At 41.4% G+C, this 24705-nt stretch overlaps 1 protein-coding gene across 1 annotated transcript; it reads right to left on the reverse strand.

Moving 5' to 3' along the window:
• LOC136435534 (nischarin-like) lies at positions 1 to 24593 on the reverse strand. Its single transcript, XM_066429113.1, has 18 exons — positions 24399 to 24593; positions 21096 to 21179; positions 19622 to 19804; positions 16341 to 16389; positions 15700 to 15795; positions 14888 to 14955; positions 14516 to 14611; positions 13615 to 13710; positions 10613 to 10765; positions 9922 to 9990; positions 9166 to 9351; positions 8379 to 8507; positions 8211 to 8249; positions 7921 to 7995; positions 7053 to 7125; positions 5041 to 5156; positions 3607 to 3809; positions 1 to 2463 (listed from the first exon to the last, which is right to left on the reverse strand). Exons 1-18 carry the CDS (start codon positions 24483 to 24485, stop codon positions 132 to 134), a joined length of 4134 nt encoding a protein of 1377 aa, XP_066285210.1. The 5' UTR covers positions 24486 to 24593; the 3' UTR covers positions 1 to 131.
• Positions 24594 to 24705: the final 112 nt, after the last annotated feature.

The raw sequence follows: 24705 nt of genomic DNA on the forward strand, positions 1-24705 counted from the left end.
GCCATGATTTTTTTTTGTCGTTACAAATTAAATAGAATCCATGGCAAACCCACTACTACTTCAGCAAATACTGTTAAACAGCATTCAGATGGTCAGTGCAGTGTGTACACAGGAAGTGATGTCCAGCTTGACTAAGTCTTGACCAGTGGAAGGCCCTTGCCATGTATCTCACTCCATTGCTTCATCAACATCGACACCATCCGTTCACGATCCTTCCTACTCTGCATGATCAGAATCCAGCACATTTCATTCTCATCTCCCGGCGTTCCCGGACTCCTGTCGTCGGCCCGGAAGTACTCCTTCGCCACGTCCACGACAAAGTCTCCCTCGCTGTGAAACACCAGCGTGAGGTCCTGTGGCGACTCGTCGCTCACCACCACACGTTTCAAGTTTTCGATGGCTTGAATGTCCAGAACCACGTGATGAGGATGCTCAGGAGGGCTGATGACGAAGTCCGGGAGGGGATAGCTGACGTGATCTTCAATACAAAGAGCGATGTGCATATCTGTGATGACAACAGAACGTGGTTCCAACTTCCCCAGGGTAAAGACGTCGTCAGACCTCTGCATCTGGTACGTTAACATGTACATCAGGATGGTCACTTTGGTGTAGTCTGGTTTAGGCCCGGGCATCTTTTCCACCAGGAGGTAGGTCAGGTCTGACACAAGCTCCTCGTTAGGGTAGACAAACGTAACCCCACTAGGATGGGTGTACTCGTCAACGCTGTTCCTAGCTTTCAGATACTCCTTGTAGATGTCGGTATCGGATCCACTACTAGTAGAAGTGAGATCGGGGGTAGGCGTGGTGGTCGCCGTGGGAAGACCCAGACTCAGCACACCCATCAGCTGTTCTATGAAGTTGTGGGTCGAGTCGAAGTCGCGTGTGACGCAGGCGAATGTGTTCTCGCTGGAGTCACTCGTAATGCGGAAGCTCTGGTCGAACATCCCCACGGTCACCTGTTTCAGTTCGGCGATGTACTGGGTATGGATGCACCGCACCACTTTCCTCAAGGAAGGCGTCCCTGCCTCCACTATGCCGCTCGAGTGAGGGGACGTTTCGTGGACCTGTTTGTCGCTGTGAGGTTTCCTCACTCCGGAGTAGTCCGAAGTCGCTCGCTTGTGCGTGCGGAGGTAGGACGGCACGCCGAGACTTGCCTTCTTCAAAATAGAGTCATCCGACAAGAAGTAAACTGCTTTTGTACTCAACATGATGCAGGATGTGATTTCCTGTTTGGGGTTCACATGGGGGACGACCACGCTCCACATCAGGTGCTTTAACTCCTCACTCTCTGTACTTATCTGGGCAACGCTGTCGTGGAAGTACCTGACCAACGCCATACCCTTCAGACTTGCCAGCTGCAGTAGGGGCTCACTCACACTCATAGTTCTGAAGTCGTTGCTTGCGGACAGTCTGTCAAGCACATCTGGACTGGAGTAGAGGACCTCGATGCTGACAGGTTTGCGACTTTTGGGTGTTCTTATTTCTTTTACAGGAGATGTGGTTCTTCCTTCGGCTTCGTGCCATGGCCTGTCAGTACTAGTACTCACTTTCTGTTCTTTGTCACCAACTAGCTGCGACAAGCATGCCAAGAAACCATCTTGTTGCTCTTTTGTTCTAAAGTTTAAGTCCAACCCTTGTGTATTCTCCACTTGTATCTTTGCGGTACAGGTCTGAAATTGCTGCCCAGGCTCCCCTTTCTCTGTCTTCCAGCTCAGTATGCTACTCAACTTGTAAGACTTGGACAATGTGTGTCTGATGACTGGCCAATAGGAGTGGTCCTCTCTACAGATGTACAGATACTTGTTTGTGATGATAACGATACAAGGTTCCTGATTGGGTCCTTGGATGACCACAAAGTTGTTGATCTCCACTGGTGACTTTCCCTCTCTGTTCTCGGTGATGCTTAGGATCTTTGTCAGTCGGTCCAAGTTTTCCTCATCGTGCTGTGCTACCTTAGCTTTTTTAATACATTCATCCTCAAAGCTTTCCGATATAACTTTTACTAGAGCCTGTGTTTTATCTGCGCTACCAGTGATGACAGTGACCCTTGTGTCTGTACCTTCTATTGTAACAGTCTGGTTGAACAGACCGACCACCATCTGCTGTAACGTCGCCAAAGGCACACTACAGAAGTGTTGCATCATGGGTACACCTGCAATGGCTGATGGGAATTCCAAAGCTTTTAGGACATGCACAGCTTTGCTTGTTGCCACAAAGCAAGCTGGAAACTCTGAATATGGACTGTCTTTGGAGAGGCAGCCGGCGAAGAGACTGTGCCTAAAATTCTCAATGTCGTCAGGTGGATTCTCCACCTCTCCTTGCTTTTGGTTGATGACCTGTTTCAGATAGTCAGCAAACCTAACATTCTCCAGGGTTGCCAAGTTAGGACTTTCTTTTGGCTTGTCCTCCTCCACACTGACTACTGGCAGGTCTGGCTTCTGAAGCAGTGGAAGAGTAGTTGGCCTACATAAGGCAAAAAAGGACAAAAACAAATCACTCAACAAAGGTATACAAAAGGCAACACAAGTTAATATCTGCTTATGCTATTCAAAACTCAATGAAGATCACTATATTTGTCATTTGTGAAGTAATCTACTGCCTATATGTTGTTAATAGCCTACGATTTTTACTTTATATAATGTAGTTATTTGTAAAACTGCACCCATAATAGTTGATAGAGATAGTTAGAACTTACTTGTGTTAAATGAGATTTGAAGAGACAATGCAATGTAGCTTTACCATGCAAGTATTACCCATTTTCAAAGATACATTGTCTGGGATATGTGACATACATGTATGTGACCTGTAGTATGATAAGGCCACACCAATTTAATTTCTTGGTTAACGGATATTTATTTAAAAAAACAAACATTTTTTTAGAAAAACAAAAAATCATGAAAACAGAAGGCTGGGCCAGCCTTCTGTTTTCATGATTCTTTTTTTCTAAAATTTTTTTAGAAACTTGTTTTCATGGTTCTGACACACTTTTAAGTCAAATCATAGCAAGAGGACAAGATATAAACAGGGAGCTGGGAGGAAAACTAAAATCTGACTATATCCACACCTTGCAACTTTGTGTAGTACTAGGGCCATGTTGATTTGATTATATGGATGACATCTGCGTGAGCATCAATTTTCGTCCGTTTCCAAAAATAAATAAAAATTTTGGACTATATTGTAAATCGGACAAAGCAGGTGCAAAATGATCAATTATATGTCCTAAATAAAATTTAAAAAATATTGAAAAACGATCATACCAACCATCGTAGAATGCCAAAATCAGTCCCAAAGTCAAAGAAGAATCTATTATTCGCGTTACCATATTCTGTGTGTTGGTCATTTGTTGAACCTTCCTGACAACGTAGATTTCATAATTAGGGCCAACTTTTTTTTCTTGCCAAACTTTTTTTTTCTTCGCACACTCGCATCAGTTTTGGGGTTCCCAGAGGATGTCATCCATATAATCAAATCAACATGGCCTAAGGCACAACATTGTCTCTCAGTCTCCGTTTACATGTTGTGCTCTGTCCAGTTAAGCACTATCGTTTTCAAGATTAGAGAACCATTAAATCAAACGGCCTTGCAATGAGTGGAAAAGATCGGCACCTAGCAAGAGGTGAGATGTCAGCTGTTGACTTTACATCCTGCGAGGGTGAAGCATGTGCTGATTGGCTGCCCTGAGATTGTCCAGGGGATCTCGCCCTGGCCGGTGACCTATGACCTGAATGACGGTGCCGCGAGCGGCGCTTGGTGGACGGGGATGACGCTGGGGACTGGTAGGGAGACCGTGACGGACTGAGAAGCAATGGCTGCAGTGAACAGAGGAGGGCAATGCTTGAGGCATGCACTTGCATGAAAAAGGGACATATAGCAGTGAGAATGGGTGGATTGTTCATTAAAGAACTTAAATAACACAAGAAAGGAGAATGGCAATAGCCTAACTCAAAAAAGTTTACAGTGTAATTTTCACCATAAGATCTCAACAGTCTCTCATTATACATTGGCTCATAATTTTTTGTTGCAAAAATCGTACCTAGACATGTGACCACACTTGTCCTTGGTGCTGAACACCATCCACACACAGGACAATATACCTGTCCTTGATGATGAACACCATCCATACACAGGAAAATATTCCTATCCTTGGTGCTGAACACCATCCACACACAGGAAAACACAATTGTCCTTGGTGCTGAACACCATCCACACACAGGAAAACATACCTGTCCTTGGTGCTGAACACCATCCGCACACAGGAAAACAGATTTGTCCTTGGTGCTGAACACCATCCACACACAGGAAAACATACCTGTCCTTGGTGCTGAACACCATCCGCACAAAGGAAAACAGATTTGTCCTTGGTGCTGAACACCATCCACACACAGGAAAAGACATATGTCCCTGGTGCTGAACATATCCACACACAGGAAAACACATTTGTCCTTGAAGCTGAACACCATCCACACACAGGAAAACATACCTGTCCTTGGTGCTGAACACCATCCAAACACAGGAAAACACATTTGTCCATGATGCTGAACACCATCCACACACAGGAAAACATACCTGTCTTTGTAACACTGTAACACTGATGATGCTGAACACCATCTATGCATTGCCAAACATACCTGTCCTTGGTGCTGAACACCATCCACACACATGAAAACACATTTGCCCTTGGCACTGAACACCATCCACATACATAAAAACATACCTGTCCTTGGTGCTGAACACCATCCACACATAGCCAGGCATGCTGAACACCATCAGCACACACAGGAAACACAATTGTCCTTGGTGCTGAACACCATCCACACACAGGAAAACACATTTGTCTTTGTTGCTGAACACCATCCACACACAAGAAAACACATATGTCCCTGGTGCTAAACAGCTCCACACACAGGAAAACACATTTGTCCTTGGTGCTGAATGCTGTCCACACACATAAACCTATATGTCCTCAGTATTGGACACCATCTCCACACAAATGATCGGATATATCCCTGGAAACAGACACATGCACACAGCATAGCTTACCTGTGGATCCTCTTGCCTGACATTGAAAGCTGTCAACCAATTCTCTCCCCCCTGTTGTCGGAGTGCCTCAACTTCAAACCGTAAGTACTCTTCACTGGTGGACAACACATCTACTCCTGCAGAGGGGAACTCAGCAGTTACACCCTATTTCTTAACCTTCTTCATGCCAGGGTACCCTCTTGGCACCTTACTTTAACTGTGTATAAGGTTAGTTAGCAGGGAGAAGGTTAAGATGACGTTCTAGGAGCTTCTATACAAGAAAGCAACAAATTTGATACAGTGATGCGAAATAGGCTGAGACCATGTTAACAATTTACAATTCTCATGGTTGTTTTTTTTGTATAGGATACGAAAAAAATTATTCCGTTTTATACATGTTTCTATACATGAAATGGATTGAATAGAACCAGTTATCAGAGAAAAAAAAACAGTGGACATCATAGTATTCAGATTTTGATAGTTTTGTTTCAAAAAACAAGTTATTTTGCTTTTTCCCAGTGTCATGTATCATAAAGCATACAGCAAAACATTACGGCTTGACAACTACAGCATTAATCTACATACAATCAAGTTTAGTTGACAGAAAAGGAGGCATCACAGAATACAACATTACACAAAGATTTGGCAAAATCACAAGCAATCAGGAGACATATGTTAACTTCATTAGAATGAGATAGGGTCTGTACATAAAGAGACAATTGCAACAATGGGTTGCAGGCAGACAATGTCAAGTAGTAACAGTAGCTTCAGATTCAATTGCTGATTTAGTAGGCGTCAAATGCACTAGCTGTGCGTGCATACGTTAGTCAGAAGCTAAAAGTATCAGTCATCAGCCACACTGAAAGTTTTCAAAGACAGACAGCTGTTGTTAGACACCCTCCCAAGCAGGCCCAATATACTCAGTACGTTACCTCCCATACCAGCCCTGCCATTTCAAGCCTGTAAAATCGCTTCTGGCGACGTCACCACCAAAACAGCTTTCAGCCAATCAGAGGGTTTGCACAAACTCATCTTGAGCAAAGCCGCAAAGGACTCTGGGAAGTTATCAACCAATCAGGTTACGTCTTACATCATTACTTTGGGTTCAGGAGAAAATAACGGCTGTTTGTGACAAATAAGAGTAGCTCATTGATTATTCAAGACAAGTGTCGGTGACATAGCCAGAAGCGATTTTACAGGCTTGAAATGGCAGGGCTGGTATGGGGGGTAACGTACCGAGCTTATCGGGCCTGCTCAGGAGGGTGAAGTTAGAAAGAAAGAAAGAAAGAAAGAAAGATGAATTCTTTAGGGAAACATCTGCATGGAAGCGTGTTCCTGGGTTGCACCACTCTGCATACAAACCCTGTGACATCACCGCAGCAAAAGGCAACCGACAGTAGGCCTGTTCAAAGTTCCAACCACGCATGCGCAGCAAGTTGCATTGTTGGTAATATGTCGAAGATGAAGGCCCCTAACTACTGGTGTCGGCGTGACGCAACGGTTAGAGTGTTGCACTCAGAACCAATAGGTCCCGGGTTCGATACTCTCCATGCCCCGATGTTGTGCCCTTTACACGACCTTCCCTGACGGTGGAGTGACGCCCACCGAGCCACTTCGATTAATCTGTCAAAATGTGTGCCAAAAACACACTACGGATTTGGTGCGCCAATGTGCCAACATCTGCACATTGACATCCACCAAGATCCGTACAAAAAAACCCACCCTAACTTGTTAACAGTTCTTGCCTAAAACGTGCTTAACACATGTCCAGACGTGTTTTGTTTATGTCTCAGGGGCCTTTCGTTTTCGTTTCAAGGCATCCTCATTTGAGGTGATTTTCAAGTAGCTAGTGGCAGTGCAATGCGGCTTCACTACAGCTCGCGTTTTTGGCCAAGCACACTGGGTCACCCCTTCTCTTCTCGATAACTTAACATAACACAATGCATCTCTCTACACACGCCCAGTAGGAACCGCAAACAGGCTTATAGCACGGACACAGGAAAGCAACAGGAAAGTCCACATACATTTAGTACCTTGGCTGACGGACGAAGCAGTGGAGCTTGTGTCTGCTGAATCAGCGTCCGCTATGGACGCAGCATGCAGCTTCTGCGGAGAGAGAGAGAGAAGCGGAGGAAGAAGTTTGGGAGTTCTGTAAAAACCCGAAGGGGCGAGTACGCCGCTCCCGGGATTAGAACCCGCGCCAATCCCGATCCGCACGGCTTGGGAAATCAACGTGCTAACCACTAGGCTAAAAGGTCCGGACCCGTTAGACTGGTCAGTTAGTGGAGGTTGATCCCCACTGTTACACTTTTCCCCCCTTTTCTTTCGAGACTTGTCCCGAGTCTCCGAGTGCGATATCCCTGTGTGATCTAATCGTTACTCACAGGGCCGGTGTGGGAACCACTGTAAAAATCCAAAGGGGCGAGAACGCCGCTCCCGGGATTCCAACTCACGCCGATCCCAATACGCACGGCTTGGGAATTCAACACGCTAACCACTAGGCTAAAAGGTCCGGACCCGTTAGACTGGTCAGTTAGTGGAGGTTGATCCCCACTGTTACAGTTCTTTGTCTACCCGAGCGCGTACACCAGCACAGCACCTCCACAAATGCGAGTTAGTTTTGCTAAAGCAGTTTTTTCCACCACAACACAATAAACCGACAAAAAAAGACTCCAAAAGAAAAATAAGAATTACAGAAATGTATACACACACACAAAATAAATTTACAAATAGACAGTAAAAAAAAATATAGAAAGAAAAAATGCAAAGGATGGAGCATTTACAGAGACATTTTTTTTGCTAAGTAATATCCTTTGCTTTAAATTTTTGATGACTAACCCTGTACTGGACATTGAACAATAGTTCAAGCTCAAGAGATGGTCTACTGAACAATTGTAATACCTTGTGATGCCTCTTGGAATCCTTCTCTTTGGCTAGTTTTGCCTTCTGTATAGCTTGTAGTACTGCAACTGTGTCCTTGGGAAATAATAAAGAAGAGTAAGGACTATATTATGAGAGAATGGTTGTGATTTGGGCAAACTGTGTTACAGAGATTTACTTAAACACAAATGTATTGCACTCTCTTATTGGCTAAACTGCTAATCAAGATGGACAGCCATGATTGGTCAACTGTAATATGGAGTGATGAGATGTGACATATGATGTAGTGTCACATGAGGTAATTTGCATACCTGTTCCTTCTGACTTGTGGGAGCACCATCCAAGCACACCTGCATGGACGAAGAAAATACTATTTTGTCCACATATCCAACCACAATATCTAAATCAATCAAGATTCATAAAAGCTTAACAATATCTAATAACATGTCAATATCAGAAGAAAAAAAAGCAAGTTTCACCTCTTTTGACCTGTCGTTAAAGGTGGCAAGGACTTTGGTACGATAGTCGGTAACCATGGTTACGGGGTTGCCAGTCAGGAGAACGGACTCAATGCACGGCAGGGTACCGATATGCTTCATGTCTGACACCTGGCCATGGGAAACACAGAAAGTTAGTTTAAGTCACTAAATGAAGAAGATCTTATTGAGGCATATACATGTGGTATCACACCGAGGTTCTGACCTGCAAGGCAAAAAAACCCTGCCAAAACTATTCTCATTGTCTTATAGTCTCAAGTAGAGACACAATCTTTTTTTAACTACCACTGGAATGAAATTTACAGTCAGCAAAAGGAATTCTTGTACATTTCATCTGTCAATTATTGTAAAAATAGCTTTTGATAATGACAATCATATGGTCCTATTTTGTCTGTACTCTGTAAATTGCTTAAAGCCATGAGATTTTCAGAAAATTGACGTAATTTTCTATCAAAAAAGAACAATCAGGGCTCAAAATGCAACTTGCAAATTCTGCTGAGCTGAAATTTTTTCAATCTTTTTTAAAGTCGTACATAATACTATACTGTTTTTGTGGTTACTACTGAGCTTCAGTGCTTACTACTGACTCAGTGACTGTATATAATTTTACATTGAATATTCTTTTAAATTACAAGTCAACTGTTCAGTCTTCAAATAATGCTATTAGTTAATTTTTCAAATTGCAAGTAAATTTTTTGCCAACTTGCAATTTTGCAAGTAACCCCAACAAAATTATTCCGAGCCCTGACAATGGATAGCCTTAAAACACCTGGTAGATGGTGTTGTGGCCCACATCCAGTGTAACAAGTGAGTACAGCTTGGACAGCCCCTCTAACGTCTCCAGCTTGTTCCCTGACAGGTTCAGTGTCTTGACGTTGCCTATCTTGGTGTGGAGGGCCTCCACGGTGGTCAGGTTATTATGGGACAGATCCAGGTGGGTTAAACATGAGAGGTGCTGCAAAGGTAGTAAGGAAAAAAGTGAAGTCAAATGCCTCCGCCCCTGAGGCATCGCCAAAAAGCATAACTTTTTACTCTACTTTTGAACCATTTTTCACATTATTTGTCTGAAATACAACAGTGTCATACCTTTACTTTAGGCTTTAGACAGTTCTTTTAACAAAATGCCAGCATTTCTATTGAAATTCTCAAAGATTCAAGAATTGCTCTGCGCCCTATCTTTACTTTAAGTGTCTGTGCTGATTGGCATTGTTGTATTCAACAATTTACTTATGCAACTAAGTAACTAAGAATAAGGGAAGGGATACCAACTTTAAAGCTGGTTCCTGGTCATAGAAATGGCCAAACTAGGAGTAGGACACACAAAGCAGTGCACTTATATAAAGAATAGACTGACGTGTATGCCGACACAAGGGATGAAGGAAGCTCCTTTTTTTGGGAGCTAGCAAGTTAAGGACACATGGGGGTGGTCAGGCTTCCCTACATCTATAGCTACATTCATACTTAGTCTGGCTGACAACCGAAGGAATGCAGAAGACAATCAGAATGCTCTTTCTGTATGACTGACCTGTAAGTGATCCAGCGTTGCGATGGCATTGTGGCTCAGACTTAGGAACTCCACCTTAGGAATCAGTTTCTGAAAAACAGTTCAGTCAGAGAGAAAGGTTTACAAAATGGCAAACCTTTCTTGAAAGTGCTTGTGTCTATGTAGCTACTTGCCTTGACCATTTCTAATACTTATCTTGAACTTTCTGTTAGCTTCAGTTCATGACAGTCCCAATGTATGCAAATACAGTCAAACCTGTCTATAGTGACCACTTAAAAGACTTGAAGAAAATACAGACTTCTTGATGCTTAGCTCAATGGGGGAAAATTGAAAAAGTGGCCACAATGGACAGGTGGTCCTAATGTTCAATAGTTATGCTAAGTTAGAAGTTAACTTAACTGTTTCTAAGAATTGTAAACTTAAGGCTTAACATTAAAACTGGACCTGCATACCATATGGCGTTGGAAGGATTTTAACTTTGTAACCTTCTCCCTGCTGCCTAACTCTATAACCAATAGGGAATTGGGTGCCAAACAGCTACTTCTGTGTGCTAAAGGTTAAGCTAAGCAGAGAGTTGTTGAAGTGTTGCATCTGGTTGTGACTTAAGTAGTATCATCGAGATATATGTTTGCACAAGGAAACATCGCCCTATACACCATATTTTGTGGGAATTTCAAAGTCTTTTTGAAGACTGTTTTTAAATATCACATACCAGAGATTCGTCAATGTGTTGTATCTGGTTATTACTGAAGTCTGCAGTAGTGACGACGCCCCAGACAGGCACCACAGTGGACAGCAGGTAGTCCTGGGTCTCCTCCTCTGTCTTCCACTGGCTGATGGAGGACGCTGCCGGGATCAGAACATCCTGAAACACAACGTCACAGATCAGGCTATTAGCTAGCAGGGCGTCAAGGCGTCTTTTGGACACCCTACACTACGAAAACAAGGAAATTGGGCCCACTTTACACTGAGTCAGTTAACCGGCGTGTGTCGCTTATTCGTTACCGGTCTAAAGAGGAAATAAGCGTCATATGTCGGATTTTCTACGAACCGACCCAGACCACCTTCCAACCCGGGCCTGCGCTGCTTGAGCGGGGGACCGTGAGTTAAGAGAAACCGGCTACGGTGACGCTTAATAGGTCATGGGTCATATGCTAATAAGCCTGCGCTAGCGATAGAAGCATGTTTTCCTCATTCTGAAACGTTTGTGCCATTGTCAAGCGCGGCGAGGACAAACGCCTGGATCAAGCCGGGTCTTGTCCGTCCCTGTACATCCTCCTTTTTTTGTTGGGCACGTACACGGCGTCTCCTATGCAGGAAAACGCGTGTAGCAAACATAAGAAATATGAACTACTGCAAGATGAAAATAAGCGGCTCTTCTACCGCCATTTTGAATCGCGCGCGACTGTAATATCCTATGCTGGGGGTGGCACACTGCGCTTCCACCCATAGGTCTAAGACAATCGTCACCGGTAGCAAAGTGTCGCGTGCCTGTTATGCGACGCAAGTGTAAAGTGGGCCATTTTGCTGGGTTCGCCCAGAGGACACCCTATTTCCCTGGTAATTACATACACATGCACATGTGTTCCTCACACACACACTCAGTGTTCTCGCCAGCGCCCGTCCTCCCGTCATTTGACGGGTTTTTGTCGCTCATGACGGACAAAATTTTTGCCCAACCCGTCATTTTTAATGGACAAAAATCGGTGTGTAAAGATATTTAGACAGAGTTTTGAATTTTGCAAAAACTCCAGAGGATCACCGGAAGTTCGCGACGAGGGCGATCTAGATCATTTCTAATGCCCGCCGGCGACAACCCCAGCCACACAAAGAGCGCCGTGGTGGATACTAGTATTTGGTAGCCGCCGAAAACTCGGCGTCATGCGCCGCCCTCCCCACAGTTTTGGCTGGTCGCATCGGGCTGACGTTTATTTCTGTTTTGTCCCTCTCGGTTCACCGTCAGTTATTGTTATCAAAGAAGCCTAAAAATTCAGAAATATTCCTATAGCTATCAGGCTTTCTGTAATCTGTAAAACATTATTAAAGTTTCAAGCCGCGGCGGCTGAGTTGAATGCGCTTTCTTCCCGTAAGAAATGGTAAACAGGCGTCAGATATTCTATACCACCAATCACAGTGCGTCGTCTCCGTCGCGTCAAGAAATACCGACCAATGACATGCGAGTCTCGCTACTCGCGCGATTTCAGCTAAGCGTGAATTTGCGAGATGTTAGAGGAATGGCGGGGATCGCAAGGATCGCACGACGAAGCGGCTGTTTGAAGGCTTGAATCGACAACTTTTGAAGACATTCAGTGCAGTTACCGGAGAAATTAACCGTGGAAAACATGGGAGAAAAAAATGGACGTCTTTATGGCGTTCTTTCTCAAAGTAGGGTGTCAAATTTCTCATTATGTTCAATGAATACAGGGAGCATACGGGACAAGTGTTGAAAAATTTTAATTTTGCTGACTTATTCTGTGTGTATTTTTTGTAGGACGTAGATACGTAATAAAGTTTTGTTGTGCTTGATTTCCTTTTCTTTGCTGATTGTATACAACATAGAAATGTAGCTTGTGTGTGAACATTCGATCTTACCGCGATGATCGACGGCACGCCTCCCCCCAAAATTAAGCCTGAAACCCTTGTGTAATTTTTCACCGAAAGAGATGTCATTAAACTAAGCTTATTCTACCAAGAAATTTGCCCCTCAAAATGCAGGAAATAGCGTTTCAGAGGGTCTAGATTCCAAAATTTTCCAGGGGAGAATACCCCCGGACCCCCCTAGGATGGTCACGCCTCCGGCGCGACGCCTAGCGCCATGTGCTTCCTGACAGGAAAATTTAAATGACGGGTAAAACTGTTGTTTTTTCCTCATACCAGACACTGGGACAGCATTAAAATTGATTGACATGCCAGGTAATTGTTAATCCATAGAGCCCATTGGGGAACTCTGGATCCCATTGGTGGTTCCAAACCCCATTTTTGGACCATAGATCTATAAAACCTAGCTAAAAGCCAGTCATAGATTAACCTTACTCCTGCTGAGGACGCCTTTTTATTAGAATGCTAGGTAACAGGGGAAGGGTTGAATTAGAAGCCTTCATAAAAACTGAAATGGAGCTGCTGTACTAAAACTATTTAACATATCAAAGAAAAGTTAACCTCTTTTTACACCAGAAAGTTCTTCAAGTTTTTGATATGATCTTGTTATGCAATGTGTCCCAATTCAGCACGTCTAAAGTAGCATAGCAATGCATTTAACTTTACAAGGCAGGGTTTGAAATACAATTGAGTAACTTCCAATTTGCAAGTGATTTTCAAGATTTGCAAGTAAAATTAATATCAATTTTGTATTCCATGAATGCCTGGGAACAAGCTACTCTATTTACACAAACACACTATCATCCCATTAAATACACTAAATTTTGAATAGATTACATGTGAAATGTTCAGTCTTCTGATAATGCTACAAAAGCTGCAATGTCAGGCTGAGTATGTATGTACATGTATGTACAGCAAAAGCAGTTACATTACCGACTTTAATATTGCAAGTTTAATTTTCAAATTGCAAGTAAAATTTTTGCCAACTTGCAATTTTGCAAGTAACCCCAAAAAAGTATTTCGATCGCTGCAAGGGATACTTTTTTTTATTTTGCAGAGAATCTAGTACTGATGTTGTTAAAGGTTGTTCCATACTGAAGTGTAGTAAATGTTCACCTTGATTGTTGATGTTGACTGATGCACCCCTAGAGTCGCTAAAGACTTCTTCAAGGAATCGAGCCCTGTCACCAGCTTGGCGTTGCACTGGTTAATCTAAGAAAAAATGCAATTATAACAATCAATAAATATCAAGAAATATCATGTATAGAATATACATAATATAATTTTGAAAACGTACATAATATGAATTGTACAATTTGTAGCAAATTATTTTACTATTTCACTAAGTATACTATTCACTAGCTTTAACACTGTAATGTTAAACCGCTAAAGTTGCATCCAAGTTTGCATTGTCATAGGAGAACAGTGTAGTTGGAAGGTTAAAGGACAATGAAACACAACAGAAGAAAGTACATGTAAGGTAAACAATGCTCATCATTTTTTCCGCTTCCTTTTTAGTAACTCTTGTGCTAAATTACTGATTTTCCTGATGCAATATGTGTTGAGTTCTTTCACAGTTATAAATATTGTTTTTGCATATCAGTAAGGTTAGTCATGATAATCTGTTGATGGAATCTAAAACAAACCAACCAACCAACCAACCAACCATCCCACCAACCAACCAACCAACCAACCAACCAACCAACCAACCAACCAACCCACCAACCAACCCACCAACCATCCCACCAACCAACCAACCAACCAACCAACCAACCAACCAACCAACCAACCAACCAACCAACCAACCAACCAACCAACCATCCAACCAACCAACCAACCAACCATCCAACCAACCAACCAACCAACCAACCAACCAACCAACCAACCAACCAACCAACAAACAAACTAGCCAAGCAACTAGCCAAGCAACCAAGCAACCAAACAAGCAAGCAAGCAAGCAACCAACCAACCAACAAACCAACAAACAAACAAACAGATTAACTAACCAACAACTTACCTGTACTTGTTGTAGACATTTGAACATGGCCATGTCAAACGACAGACTGTTCACATTGATATTACTGCTGCCCAGGTTGCCTTCAGCACCAGTTACCTAGGTAACAACAACAACAACAATAACAACAACAAGGCTATGCATGTGTTACAGACAGCTATCAAATTTCATATTTATTGTTATCCAGACAGAATTTCCATATACATGTATTTGACATGCTGCAAAAAACTAAAAGGCTAATTTTTCAAACAGCATGATATGTAAATGAATTCTACCTAGAAAAATAGTAAAATGCAATATGGTTATAGTACTAAATCTAACCAGGTAACATAACTATCCAATGATAATGACGAAAGCACTGTTGCATCTTCTTACCTGGAGGTATTTCAATTTGTAGACAAAGTCTAAGACGTGACTGAGATCACTGCGAGCGTCTTCAGAGTCTGGTGGTGAAAAACACAAAGAATATTTTCAGATTGTCTACTAACAGTAACTATTGATACATTGAATAATGTCCACAGTTGTTTCCTGATAGTTTTGATAATTGTATGAAAGAAATCAAAATATGGAATCATATGCTTTGAAAAGCATGCAAACAATACATATAGTTTAATGACCTCTGACCTCCCAAGTAAAGCAGACCTGGACCGTAAATGGATATGAGTAACGGATAATGATTTTGATTTCTTTTCTTCAGCGTTCTGATATGTCTTCATGTAACTCATGTTTTGTTTATGTATATTTTTGGTTCCTTGTGTTACTTATGTCTCAACAATCCTCTGTTACTAATGTTAAATTCTGTCACAAGTTTGTTTTCCTTGTTAAACTGATAATTTTTATTGTTTTTGTAGTCTGGGCACCATTGAAAATCAATTTGGCAGAATTGAATGGGCCACCTAGCTGTCTGAAAATTCAATAAATAAATAAATAAACTAGAGTTGAGTATTTGTGCTACATATACTTCAGGTTTGCTATGTTACTTAAGCGATTACGGGGTCTTCTTATAAATATGAATTGGTATGGAATTGATTTGTTAAAAATAGAGAGAGAACGCTAGCGACCCCAAAAAACACCCCTCCCAATAAAATGGTTTGGCGACCCTGTGATGTCACAATTCAAGATGGCGGCCACCACACATGCCAACGGATCCAACAAAGGTTTTGCTACGCAAACCTGTAAATACTTACGACAAGGGGATATGGGCATCTGAAGCCTGGTGGAGATGGCATGCAGCTGCATGGGCGTCATGTGGAACACCTCACCTGCTGACAGGATCATGTCACCTGCAGGGGCACCAGATGCATTTTGATAAAATCATAATCAAAGTGCATGGCCTTGCATCAAACCACAATTCTTTTGTCTTTTAGTCTTTTTTTTATAATGTATAAATCATTGAATATGTAGAGTAGAGCATCAGTGGTAGAAATTCAGTATTCTGCAATATTGCAGAATTTAAAAATTTTGTTCTGCAATTTGAAAATATTTTCTGCAAATACAAAAGCCTCCATACCACATCCTTCTCAACCTATGCCTATATCTACACCATATCTAGCTTTGCAACATTGCTGAATTTTCTTTATTGAAATGGCAACAGCAAAAGCTTTATTCAATCAAATCAAATAAGTTTTTTTAATAATTTCAGTTCTGATTAGGAGGATTATATCCTTGCGGGGAATAAGTGTTATGATGCGTAATTATATTGCACAACCTGTGACAAAAATCACGGCCCACGGAAAAAAGATTTCAATTTTTTTTCATTCTGCGAAATTGCAGATTGTTAAATCTTTCTATTTCGAACACTGAGTATGTACATTGTATTACCATTTACCTTTAGTGAAGAGCTCCTCAGCCAAAGCATGGGTCACCCCAAAAATTTCCTACAGAAAAGAAAAAGAGTTACAGACTTAAAACAGACAGAATTCTGGTTAAGTGAGGTATGTATGGACGCTCCCATGGACTGCAAAAAAGTGGTTACTGGTAGGGTAAGACGGTATGTTTAGCAGAGGGTCTTCTTAAAGGCAGACTAAACTTAATTTCGTAAAGCATACTGCATTATGTTAAATATACCACTAAGACCAGTTCTGACTTGTTTTACACTAGTCCATCATAGATCAGCGTTTTTACAACTTTTCAAATTGGCGGCCTGGTGCCCGTAATACTCAACGAGTCCAAAGACTGTGACGTCAGAATCTGTCAGAATCCAACAGAATCCGTCAGAATCCGACTGTTACGATCAATGCGTGTTCTATAGAATAGATTCTGGGGCCGAGTTGGATTCTGACGGATTCTGTCGGATTCTGAAGTCACGGTCTTAGGACTCGTTGGGTATTACGGGCACCAGGCCGCCAACTTGAAATGTTGTAAAAACGCTGATCTATATGATGGACTAGTGTAAAACAAGTAGGAACTGGTTTTAGTGGTATATTTAACATAATGCAGTATGCTTTACGAAATTAAGTTTAGTCTGCCTTTAACTATGTTAAATTGGACAGGACTGCTATATTGTGTCTTGTGGTGTTTTTTCTGAAAAAGACAGGCCACAGCCCCACAAAGATGAGAGCAGCCAGGTGCAGGTGCTAGCACCTGCTAAGGATACTGGAGCACCTCCACAGGTTCCTATATATGGCTATGAGAATGAAGATGGGTCAGAATCTGACAAAGAAGGTCCACAGTCGCACAAAGAAGACAACAGCCAGGTGCAAGCAGCTACAAAAGTACCTCCACATGTTCTTATATAGTAAAAAAAAAAAGAGATTATAAAGGAATCCTGCATCTATCAAGACAAACCTGCATGTAAGGGGCTGAAGGCATAAATAAAAACCTCACCCAGGATTCAATCGTGTACTAACTTAGGGACATCCCTGTCTTTGTATCTGTGTTGGATGACTACTCTCACCTCTCAAATAAACGTACCGGTACGTTTATTTTTTTCCGCCTATAGTTCCACCCGGTACTTTCTTATTCTAGACGGTACGTTTATTATTTTTTGAAAAATTGAGGCTTTGCAAACCAGGAATCCCTCTAAAATCGTAAGTTAAGGTTTTTCTGCCCATATTTCCCCGGTATTTTTGCTCGTAATTCGCTATTTTTCGGCCTACCGGCGTTGATTTTCTCGCCGCTTTGACGGCCTTGTGAAAAGTATCCTGGCGGCACTCATAACATATCGGTCGATATCGCTATGACCCGGTCCGCTATGACGCTACAAAGTAAACCGGAAAATAAGACGCGACATTGACATTTTAAAATACAATTTTCATATAAATAACTTCGATAGTCTCTGTTTACATCGTAAACCAAAGCACGCTGATCAAAAACGTGTGGAGTAGAGTGCTCGCCTGCAGGGGGAATAATAATTTCCTGACCACTATATCCGTAGTATCGGCAGCGCGGCGGAAGAATTATTTTTTCGCAGAAGACATGTAACACGTTAAAACAACAATCATAACTTAACTTCCCTTGTGATATGTGTTTTGAGGCCACAAAATCTGTAAAACGGCAGAAATATGTCCGATATGATTCGGTAAACAACAGCGCGAAATCGCGAAACATGGCCGCCACTCTCAGGCATGGCGACAGTAAAACTAGCAGCATATTGCGTAGTGCGGATACCGATCTTTAAAATGATACCGTAAACGCATGGAAATATTATATTTTTTGGGCAACGATAGACACAGAAGGCCATATTTATTTTCAGAGGGTTCATTTTTTTAAATAATCGTAAGATTTTCCCAATTTTGGCGGTTCATCGCGGGTTTCTAGTGTCAACACGTAATGGGTAACTTCTTAGTATGTGCGGTCTGTGACGTTGAGCTACTTTTACAGTCGATCTCTGTTCAATATTGTGGGATTTACCGCGGGAACTCGAAATCATGTACATGTATGGACACAGTTTACCTAGCCTCGACTGTCGATTTTTGAAATTTTCCAGGGGGTACTTTTATTCCAGGGGGTACTTATATTACATTTTGAAAATTTTTCCGGGGGGTACTTCTATTCCAGGGGGTACTTCTATTTGAGAGGTGAGAGTAGTGGAACTGCCCTAAGGCATTTATTTGTCCATATCAGCTATGCAGGCACAAGTGAACAGCTGGTTCTAGTATAACAAACTGTTTGTCACACCTAAACCCAGCATATCGAATGGTATCAATTGTTTGAATCTATCCAAAAGAAAGGGGCTCTGTCATCTTTGTATTATCTATACTCTAGAGTAGTTTTCTGGCTTACAATACGTTGAAACTTAATCTGTGTTGACAGTATATTTATCTTATATCCCGATCTTAGTTATCTTTCTGCGCAAGCTTGTCTCACAACCATTTATGGAATTGACTGCAAAGAAGGCTATTTTTACATCTGAAAACTTACTGATGTTATGTATTATGTAGCTCAATGTTCCTTATTGTATGTGTAGATTGTAAAGTTGTGCTGTTTTCAAGAGATATTTCTTGATTAATTTTCATAAATGGATCTCTATCATGGATAAATTTTTGTAGACTAGTGAGTTTAAGTGCTAAATATAATCAGGGCTCGAAATAGTGGGTGCATGTGCACCTTTGTGCACCCAAAATTGGAGCTGTGCACCTAATTTTTGACTGTGGGTGCACCAGTGCATCCTAGATATTTTTGTACTAAGGTAACCGCAACGGCATACAAAATATTCTTGAAATGTAAGTATCAAAAAAAGCAATTTGTTGTACTTAATTTGATGTATTGCTTGGTTGACATTTGAAATCTGGATTGAAGTTTTTAAGAGAGGCAGTAGCATCAAACTTATGCCTTGTTGACATTCAACTCTATTTGATGTGGTGCACCCAAATTTTTTTCTGTGCACCTAATTTTTTTGGTTGGGTGCACCAGTGCACCTATTTTCAAAAATGAATTTCGAGCCCTTATAATGTTTGAAATATAAAAAGGAACAGGGCCTAGACTATAATTGTATTTTTGCTATGGTCTAAAAGGTTTCTACTGTAAAATCTAATTATGTTTGATTATAATCGAATTATGCTGAATAGAACACCTTCGTCAGAAGTACATGTACTATTTTGGGCCGAGTTTCACCCAAATAGGCAAATATTCAACTATACACATAGAAAGAAATCTCAAAAGACTTACATACAAGTGGAAGTCTAAAAACTGTTCGAGAACTTTGGGGATGCAGTCTTGGTGTTTTTCTAGCAACGTCTGTAGATAAACTTCCAGTTCCTTCTGTCTCTTCTCCACAAAGGACTTAGACATGTTTCCGAGCAGTTTCTTGGGAGGAAGGGCATTCTTGTCCACTTTCTTCTCCGACAAGAGCTGGGGAAAAAGAAACATAACTAATTAGGTGTGACAACATGGTGGTTTCACAAAATTACACAAGGCTTGAAAAACTGGGTGCATATGCACTTTTTTTGCACCCAAAATTGGAACTGTGCACCTAATAGACCGATCCTGTCGAACACCATATCGAACAAATAGAAGACCCAAAGAACCCCCTGTTCTATTCAGAACACCTCCGTCAAAAACAGCGTTGGCGGGGCAGAAATGGCACGTGTAAAGCAGGGTACGTATATCTGGGACAGGTTTTCCACTGTATTGGTTGAATGCATGCTCAGAACAAAAACGAATTTAAAAAGAAAATAGATTGGGCACTCAAGGAGAGGAAGCTTGTACCGCATGCTGACTACTACAAAGTCCGCAAGCGCAGAGTTTCGTCTCTTCCTTTACTGGTGTGTGAAACTGGTTAACTTGACAGTGAACAGGGAAGTAAAAGGATGCATTTTAATTCTTAGTTACTAAATACCATACAGCTGTTATGCATGCAGTCAATACAGTGGGACCCCTGTCACAGATATATGAACCCTGGTTTACACGTGCATTGGCTGTTTGTCAGAAACTGGGCGCTGATGCCCACCGACAAGGGAAAGCTATGCGGCGCATACCGCTTTAACATTGACCGAAAACATTACGCTCTCACCGCAACTACATCTAACCCCTCCTTAAACAAGTCCACCCGGTGGATACAGCCTTCAACAAAGTACATAGACATAGCATTCTTATTTGGCCCGCTCTGAAAGGGTTTCAGTGCCACAAAAGCTAAACCGAAGTCAGTGGCATTATTTTCAACCTAGCTGCGGCGGCCATGTTTGGTCCGTCAAACCCTGTTTTTGACGGAGGTGTTCGAAATCGAACAGGGGGCGTGGCTTTGGGATCGGTCTATTGTTGACAGTGGCTGCACCGGTGCACTTAGATATTTGTGTAGCATTATGTGACCATGGACTTTTGTACGCTAGTATCATATTCTTGACATTCATGTGTCAGAAAAATAGTAAATCCTTTGTTGTATTATTTAAAATGTTGACTGTAGAATTTCAGATTCAAACTCTGAAGAAAGGCAGGAAGGCGTGTACATTTTGTAGTTACTAGTAGGTTTTGATGAAAGTCTACTTTGTTGTGCACCCAACATTTTTAAGGGCCCTTTTGAAGAAAAAATGTGGGCATTTAAATGGACTTTAGTTAAAGAGATAAATACTATCAAGACATACTGTAGGCAAAACTGGAAGTAATCTTTCTGAGAATATCTGATTACAAAAATAAAATTAAGTACCTTTTCATGGAGATCGCTGAATTCACTGTAGCGATGTCTGACTGTCCAGGTGTTCGTACCTGCAGTCACTTCGATTATGTACACCTGTTACAGGTAACATGGGGGAAAACAACACCTGGATGAGTAAACTTGCTAAAGAAAAAACACGAATTATGACACATGCATTAAAAGTTCTGTCTAAAGGCAGACTAAGGCCACGCCATTTTTTTTTTTGCTTCTCGGATTAGCCTGTCCAGTTTTTCCCATTTTGAAAAAAAAAAATTGGGTAGCTATTCCCATTCACAAATTTTAACTCCAAATTTTACTATATCTGTCCAGTTGTAAAACTCAATAGCCACCAAAATAGATTATAAAGGCCTGCACATCCCTAAAAAGTGTGGTCACATTGATCATGTTATAATTTTTCATCTGCATGTATTATTAACTATTTCTCAATATCAATCCATATACAGGGCTCGAAATTCATCTTTGGAAATAGGTGCACTGGTGCACCCAACTCAAAAAATTGGGTGCACAGAAAGAATTTTGGGTGCACCAGATAAAATAAAGTAGAATGTTCTTCAGAACATAATTACAAAGTTTAACGCTGCTGCCTTTCTTAAGAACTTCAATCTGTACTTCTATAGCTAACTGTAAAATTTCAATCAAATAATGCATTAGATAAAGTACAGCAAAAAGTTATCATGCTGTTTTTGATACTTACATTTCAAGAATATTCTGTATGCTAGTGTACAATAGTACCTTAACCCTATAGCATACAAAAATATATAGGTGCACCAGTGCACCCACAGTCAAAAATTAGGTGCACAGCTCCAAAATTGGGTGCACTGGGTGCACATGCACCCACTATTTCGAGCCCTGATATATTACATGGCAAAAGGTAATTTTGTTACTGAAATTATAGTACTAGATAAAAGAAAGGGATGCATTGCATAAAATGAGCCAAAGCTGAAATTTGAATAATCCTCTTATTCTTTATGTTATGTAAACCCTTATCTTCACCCCAGACTATATAGTATTTGCAAAAAATCTTATTTCTATGTCGCTCCAATTTTTTTCTGAAAAAAATCTGAGAATCAACAAGTAAAATTGGTGTGGCCTAAACTGAACATCTGTCCACTCCACATATTTTAATTGCCAATCTTCTTGGGCAGGTTTGACTGTATGCATTTGTCACTAAAACAGCAGTAATCAATCATCTTTTCAACTTGCTCAATCTGACGATTCTGTCAGATCACCATCTTCACCCTTACATAATATAGTTTCAGCACATTCATATCATATTGTATCTTATGTCATACCTGGGCCTGATACGGGCCGGGTGTTCCGGACCGGGTGATAACTATCCGTATCACATGAGGTTCTATGCTTGTATCACACGGGCTTCCACAAAATATTTCAAATGCATTTTGAGCCCGCCGGTTGCGCCGCCGTCGAAAATTCGAATACTGGATTCGGAGGTTAGAATCAATGTTGTTACAGTTTTGTGTTCGAGGACAAAAAACTTCTTCAACTTTTGGCCCATTCCTCATTGAAATGTGTGTTTTCTCGGGTGGGTATGACATAAATAAAATACAACACGGTGTATTCCACACCACCCTCGGTCCCAGCCCTCCCGCGGGTCGGTTAATATGTATATCAACATCATATAATTGAACTGAAATTAAGTCTTTGTCACATGTGAATGTGGATCAATCTAACAATTCCTCTTTCCTAGTAATCCTACACTTGGAGCCTCACTGTCATAAAGATATCATTCACCCAGTTGCATTGGCTACCACTACATGTATAAGACTTACCAACTCTAGTCTACAGACGTATTAGGGGAGACTTGATCAACACATACAAGTTCATCCATGGAGTGTATGACTTGGAAAGCCCTTTCGACTTGATCGAGGAAACTAGAACTAGAGGACACAGTTTACGTATAAAGAGGAAAACATCTAAATCCAACAGAAGAGCACACTTCTTCAGCGTCCGGGTGATCCCCTGGTGGAATAGCCTACCCGAGACAGTAGTGGTTTCTCCCAGCATAAACTGTTTCAAGGAGAGGCTGGACAGGCTCATGCGGAAACACAAGGTGTACTTTGACTTCCGAGCTCTAGACAACGCCCCCACATATTGGAAATGACTGTGACATAAAAGTGAAGAGCGGCCTAAAATGGAACCAGCCGATTCCTACCTGGCCGAAGAAACTCTACTCTACTCGGTTACAAGACTTTTCGCCCCCTGACCCGTTCGTCCCCGGGTCCTTTCGTCCCCGTCATGGACATTTCGTTCTAGGATGACGCTTGTCTCACAATTACAAAGTAGTCAATTTTCATCATAACATCTCAAAAAACCTTCAGTGTTGCTTTCTCAAGTCTTTCACGTTGGAAAACCGACACTAACATGACTAAAGTGACGCGCGAGCGGCGAGGGACATCATCATGTCGCCGCCGCCGCGCCCGCCATCTTGGATGTTTACGCATGTTGCAAATCGCTCGTGGGCGCCTTTTACGGAGTTTGTGTGAGTAAATGAGCTGACTGAAATGAAATTTTGACAAGAAAATTGACTGTATGGGACTGTATTTTGAAAAACGCTGCCCAAGACCGATTGGAAGTGTATCGCGATCGAAGTATGACCTGTCTGGAAACGGCAAGTACTTCGCCGGCTTAGAAGTTAGAGTTTAGCTGCCGGAAAATACTTTTAAAGTAATATCTAAATGAATCTGAATAATACGTGATAAAATAACTAGTCATTTAGGGTTTAAATGTTGTTAAATGGGAGGTCGAAATGTCCATGATGAGGACGAAAGGACCAGGGGACGAACGGGTCAGGGGGCGAAAAGACCTGTTACCCTCTACTCTACTAAGATACATGTACTTTTAGTAGTTTTACAACTGATTCATTCATAATAACTTCTGGTCATATCGCTTTTGATAATTGATTGTTTAAAAATCATTACAATTTCTTCTGTTCCTTTCAGTTTCCCGTTTAATATAGCCTCATAAAAAAGAACCTCTTGGGGACTGTATCGATTGGACTATCATTTATCTATTGGCCTTGGAGAGACCGGTTTTTCCAGGCTACGCCCATCAAAAATCTGATGAAGGAGCCTTCCAAATTATATTATCTTAATGGCCCAATAAAAAGCCTTATCAAAAATACTTATCTTATATTTGAAGTGGAGTTGTAAAATAAACTGATAGGACTGCGATACAAGTGTTAATGAACACATGTTCCTACCATTTACAATATTTACACGTAACTATTTATTTTTGAACAAGTCATCAACGAACTTGCAAATCGGGCACACCTACCGTATAGTTTTCCACCTGCTCTGCGGACACTATCCGAGCTGTTTTCGCACCCAAATATTCGCTGTAATCTTCTGCAGCTCCTGCCATTATGATGGTTGAATTTCTGTTCCTCTTTGAGCCTTTATTTCGGCTGAAATGATGACAAACACGCCGATATTTTGGTACCTAACTAACAAACGGCAGCCATTTTTATCAGTCACATGACCTTGGACGATTCGATTACATCATAGGGGTAGATAACATCACAATATTATAAATTGTCCAAATAAGGACATGAATTAGAGAAAAGATAATTATATGGTGTTAA

Source organism: Branchiostoma lanceolatum, chromosome 5 (assembly GCF_035083965.1).
Source record: "Branchiostoma lanceolatum isolate klBraLanc5 chromosome 5, klBraLanc5.hap2, whole genome shotgun sequence".
Lineage (NCBI taxonomy): Eukaryota > Metazoa > Chordata > Leptocardii > Amphioxiformes > Branchiostomatidae > Branchiostoma > Branchiostoma lanceolatum.

Excerpts from the sequence above, each read along its gene's own strand:
- LOC136435534 (XM_066429113.1), bottom strand. The coding sequence starts at position 24,485 with ATGGCAGGAGCTGCAGAAGATTACAGCGAATATTTGGGTGCGAAAACA. Across the intron at positions 21,180-24,398 it reads AGCAGGTGGAAAACTATACG|GTGTACATAATCGAAGTGAC; the intron begins GTAGGTGTGCCC and ends TACCTGTAACAG. Across the intron at positions 9,352-9,921 it reads CAACGCTGGATCACTTACAG|CACCTCTCATGTTTAACCCA; the intron begins GTCAGTCATACA and ends CTACCTTTGCAG.